The sequence below is a fragment of the Cnephaeus nilssonii genome (genome assembly GCF_951640355.1).
Source record: "Cnephaeus nilssonii genome assembly, chromosome: 20".
In the NCBI taxonomy this organism is placed as follows: Eukaryota; Metazoa; Chordata; class Mammalia; order Chiroptera; family Vespertilionidae; genus Cnephaeus; species Cnephaeus nilssonii.
Window position 1 is genome coordinate 45,934,502 of NC_137091.1, and position 5,168 is coordinate 45,939,669.

Consider the following 5,168-nt stretch of genomic DNA (forward strand, 5'->3'; position numbering starts at 1 on the left):
GGGGGCCTGGACTCCTGGGTCTGAGGGAGGAGGGGCTGGGGGCCTGGACTCCTGGGTCTGAGGGAGGAGGGGCTGGGGGCCTGGACTCCTGGGTCTGAGGGAGGAGGGGCTGGGGGCCTGGACCCCTGGGTCTGAGGGAGGAGGGGCTGGGGCCTGGACCCCTGGGGCTGGCAGAGGAGGGGCTGGCCTGGAGTGGAGAGAGCAGGTCTGGGCATCGATATTCCCTCACAGGGGCGATCATGCGCTCTGAATGGTTTGCTGGATCCAGTCATAGTACTTGCAGAGGTTGGTATAGACTCCGGGATAGCCCGGCAGGGCACAGCGCTCCATCCCCCAGGACACCAGGCCCTGGAGCTTCCCTTTGCACACCAGGGGTCCCCCGGAGTCTCCCTGAAGGGGAGAGACCCTGATGGAGACACCCGTGGACGGATGGACAGAGCCATGCCCATGGAGAAGCCAAGAGGCAGAGACTGAGACCGGGGGTGGGGGTGGGGTGGGGGGAAGACTCTGCAGACATAGCCCCAGGGTTGGGTCCCTTCCTTCCCTCTTTAGTCCCTGCTGTCTCTGGGCCTCACGGAGCCCCCTTCGTCTTAGCTCTGCCTCTGGAAAACTGTGTGTGGCTCCTCACACCCCCCGACTCCGGAGCCGTCTCCCGGGGATGGCGTGAGATGCCTGGAGGCCCTGAGCACAGATTCCCAGGTGTGCATGCATGATCCGGACAAGGACAGCTTCGACCAGAGCTACGTGCAGGCACGGCTCCGCGCTCTTTCCACGGACCATCTCATCTGATCTGCCAACTGCTCTAGGCGGTGCTACCTCTGCTTGACAGAGGAGGAAACTGAGGCACAGAGGGATTAGGTCCGTTACGAGGGCTCACAGCTAGGAGGCCGCCCTGCTATTCCAATCTCTCAAGGTCTTGGGTGCTCCTGAGATCTTTTTGCATTGACGTCCCGGCCCCGAGCCATCCCCCTGCCCCCGGCTCTCACCCTGGGCCTCACCTGACAAGAGTCCTTCCCGCCTTCAGGGGTTCCCGCGCAGACCATGCCCGCGGTGATGGCGCCCGAGTAGGCCCGCTGACATCGCTGATGGGAGGTGATGTTGATGTTCACGCACTGCAGAGAGTTGGGGTACCTGGCTGGGGAGGCACTGAGTGGTCAGGACGTGGGTCTACCCGACACCAGGACCCCAGAATGTGGGGACCCACCACCGCCTCCTCCCTCGGACCCAGAGCCCAGCCCCCAGCTGGCTCCTTTCCAGGGTGCAGGAGTCCTCACCAATGGGGCTGGACGTGGTGCCCCAGCCGGACACGTGGCAGGGCGTCTGTGGGCTGGCGCAGGTCCTGGCCACGGGGATGGGCCTCACCGCACGCCCCAGTCGAGCCGGCTGCTGCAACCGCAGCAGCAGCAAGTCGTTGTCGTGGGTCCGGGCGTTGTACTGGGGGTGTGGCACCTGGCGGACCACGCGCAGCACCTGCTGGGTGGCCTCCCGCTTCTGCAGGTTGTGCTTGCCCAGAGCGACCCGCAGGATCCTGGCCCACGACCCACGAGAGGAGCGCTGCTCACGGTGTGACCCGGGGACCCCTCCCCACGCTCCAGCCCCACTCCCTCTACCCGGGGGCTGGGCATTGGCTGGGTATTCTTTCTCGGCCCAGGCCCGTCCTCCCCCTCCTCCCATGAGCTGTGCTCTGGCTTCTGGCTGGGGTGTAAGGCGATGGGTGGGGGCGTTCTCGGCTGGGGCCAGGTTCTAGGCTCTGTGTTCTACGCCTGACTCTGGGCTACGGCTCCAGGCTCTACATCAGAACCGATGTTCTGGACTAGGCTCCGGGGAGCCTCCATCCTGGTTCTAGCCTGGCCTCTGGGTTCCCGACCTTTTGAATGCTGGAATCTAAGCTAGGACTGGGGTTCTAGATGGAGTGTGGGCTGTGGCATCCTTTCTAGATACCGGTAGGGCAGGCTGAGGGTGCTGTTTTGAGCTCTGCACGATGGCTTGGATCTGGGTTCTAGATGTTGATTTGAGTTTTCAGTTTTGGGGCAGGGGGAGGATGCTATACGGACCGATAGATTAAGACCTGAGCTGTGGCCCTAGCTGGTTTGGCTCAGTGGATAGAGCATCAGCCTGTGGACTGTAGGGTCCTGGGTTCAATTCCGGTCAAGGGTACATGCCTGGGTTGTGGGCTCGATTTCCAGTTAGGGAGCGTGCAGGAGGCAGCCGATCAATGATTCTCTCTCATCATTGATGTTTCTCTTTCCCTCTCCCTTCCTCTTTGAAATCAATAAAAAAAAAAGAGAGAGAGAGAGAGAAAGAGAGAGAGAGACCTGAGCTGTGGATTCTGGACGTTGATATGAGCTCTAGGTTCTAGGTTGAGTTTTGGATTCTTGCTTGAGCTCTGGCTTATGACCTGGGTTTTGGACGATGGTTGGAGCTCTGTGCTGCAGTTGGGCTTAGGATTCTAAACAGCGGTCTGAGGTCTTGATTCTAGGCTGGACTGTTCACATTGAATCCCTGGTTTGTCGGGCTCTTGGTTTTAGACTCTGGTCTGAGCCCTTGACCTCCGGTTGAGCTCTGGGTCCTAGAATGAGCCCATTCTAGATCCCATGTTTAGTCCAGAGTCTAGTCTACAGACCCCAATGCAGTGTCTAAATCCCAGAATTCAGACCATAATCTGAAGCCCCACGCAGCAACTCATAACCCCTCTAAGCTTCTGCACCTAAACCTAGAACCCAGGCCCCAAATGAGAGATCTCCGTCCGACTGCCTATGAACCAGGTCCAATGCTGTAAATGGAAGTTCCGTGTGGAACCTAGAGGGCAGAACTCAGCCCAGAGTCTAGGATGTGAAGCCCAGAATGCAAACCAGTATCTAGAAACGGATCTAGAATGGGCTCCAGGTCCTGCTTCTATCTACCCTACCCTCTGAGCTGCATGTCCCAGCTCTAAGTGGGACTCTAGATTTATGGCTGGATTGTAGGTTCTGAACCAGACTCCGGATTCTAGGCAGTGTTCTGTCCGAGAGGGGCCCTGGGTTCCTAAAGGTAGATTGTGCCCCGAATTCAACCACCCACCTAGAATGGGCCCCTAATCTCAGTCTCTATGTGGGCCCCGGCCTCCGGATGGATCTCGAGATCACGCAGTCGGTTCCAGGTTCTGTGGGGGGGCCTCCAAGCTGGTGTATGGGGGGGGGGTGCCACTCACGGGCGGGAGCAGTGAGCGGCGGTGATGGCCCACTGGTCTGACAGCAGGGCCCCTCCGCAGTGGAAGCGCCGGCCGACGCCCGCCAGCAGGGCTGCCTGCCACGGCTGGGAGTGCTGGATGCAGGAGTAGCCACCAATTATTTTGTTCTCATCCTCTTGGCTCTGTACCATGGCTAGGAGCCGGCAGGGGTGGGGTGGGAAAAGCAGGTGAGCCAATGTCCTCCTGCCCCCAGCAAGCGAGGATCTCCTGGACCCAATGCCCCCCCCCACTTTCTTTACTTAACCCTTGACCCACCGCCTCTGTCAGCCCCACCCACGGGACCTCCATTTCTGCTCCAACACAATAGGGAGCTTACTGACCCCATCCCCATGATCTCACCCAGGGCCTTGCTATGTCTCCTGCCCTCAGCGGCATTCTCCCACAAACACCTTCTATCTCAATACGCCCCTTACTCCTCCCCTAAAACACTCAATGAGCTCCCTGTCCCATCCCCAAACGTCCCACTCAATGTGGCCCCCCGGGTCCCACGATCTCTCCCCACACCTACTCCGTACTCCACACCACATCCCTGCCACCAGCCTGCCACCCCATCGCCCCCCCCCCCACCAGCACTTGGGAGCACCCTATGCCCTCCTTTCTTGGATGACCCCCCAAAACCTTGCGATATCACCAGAAGTCAGCAGCACTGGGAGCACCCTATGCCCTCCTTTCTTGGATGACCCCCCAAAACCTTGCGATATCACCGGAAGTCAGCAGCACTGGGAGCACCCTATGCCCTCCTTTCTTGGATGACCCCCCAAAACCTTGCGATATCACCAGAAGTCAGCAGCACTCGGGCCCCGCTCCAGCCCATCCCTCAGCCTGGGTTTCCAAACTACAGCCCCGTCTCCTCCTCACCAGGTCACCCATGAGCATCCTGGGCCCCAGTGCCCTTTGCCCCTCCTTTCTCAGCGTCTCCAGGGCACCTCCTACCCCGGACCCCACTTGCTTATCTTACCTAGAGCCAAGATCTGAAGTGAGGTCAGCAGGAGGAGCATTCTGGGGACTCGGGGTTTGGGTTTCTGGCAAAAACAGGGGAGAAAGTGAGAGAGAAGGAGGCTGCGTCGGGCCCAGAGGCCGAGGGTCAGAGAGACAGCGAGAGCCTCTCACACGGAGACCAAGACCCTTCCTTAGAGACGTGAATCCGGGGTCCTCGGCAGCTTGGAGGGAGGATGCTGACCAAGGTGCACCACGTCCGGCCTTGATGTCTTCCTGGGAGGAGGAAGTGGGGATGGTGCCTCGCCTTCCTGTCACTCCGTAGATCCCTTTTATCCCTGGTCTGGGCAGTTGGCCCTGCCCAACCTTCCCCCTTCCCCCCCCAACCCGCCCTTCTCCTCCTGACATTTTATTAATTGCTTAGTTCCCGTTCCAAGACTCCTGGGTACCATCTCCTCCCTCCCTCTCTGGCCAGAAAAGCAGCCACAATTGTTAAGGTGAACCTGCCTGCCCCGTAAAGGTGTTAGATCCTGGAAGTGATCCAGGGAGGGGACCCCGGGGCAGGGCGGATGGGGTGGGGGTGGAGGGGCTCCCAGGAAGGTGCTGGGAGGGGCTGCGAGAGGGAGGGACAGAGGCTGGAAAGGTCCGTGACGGTGGAGAGACAGGGAAAGAGGCAAGACAAATACAGGCCCCGAGAGAAGTGGGAGAGGCAGAGCGGAGAGAGACACGGGGACGGGAGGCAGATGGGAAATGACAAGGCGGGGTGGGAGGCACAGAGAGAGAGAGAGAGAGAGAGAGATTCATGGAGCGGTCAGCGTGGAAAAGCTGAGCGAGGAGCAGCGAGAACAGGGAAGAAGGTGCAGGCAGAATAGGAAGAGAGAGAGAGAGAGAGAGAGAGAGAGAGAGAGAGAGAGAGAGAGAGAGAAAGAGGGGTCCCCTGCCCCCAATCACACACGTGCTGAATGATAAAGCAGCGATGATGGGGGGAGGTGCAGAGAGACCC

At 59.7% G+C, this 5,168-nt stretch overlaps 1 protein-coding gene across 1 annotated transcript; it reads right to left on the bottom strand.

Annotated features, from left to right (window-relative positions):
* Window positions 1–237: 237 nt before the first annotated feature.
* Window positions 238–4,227, bottom strand: KLK14 (kallikrein related peptidase 14; the record flags this gene model as incomplete). Its single annotated transcript, XM_079800640.1, has 5 exons — window positions 238–390; window positions 999–1,135; window positions 1,275–1,528; window positions 3,191–3,362; window positions 4,188–4,227. 5 exons carry the CDS (start codon window positions 4,225–4,227, stop codon window positions 238–240), a joined length of 756 nt encoding a protein of 251 aa, XP_079656766.1.
* Between the last annotated feature and the right edge of the window lie 941 nt (window positions 4,228–5,168).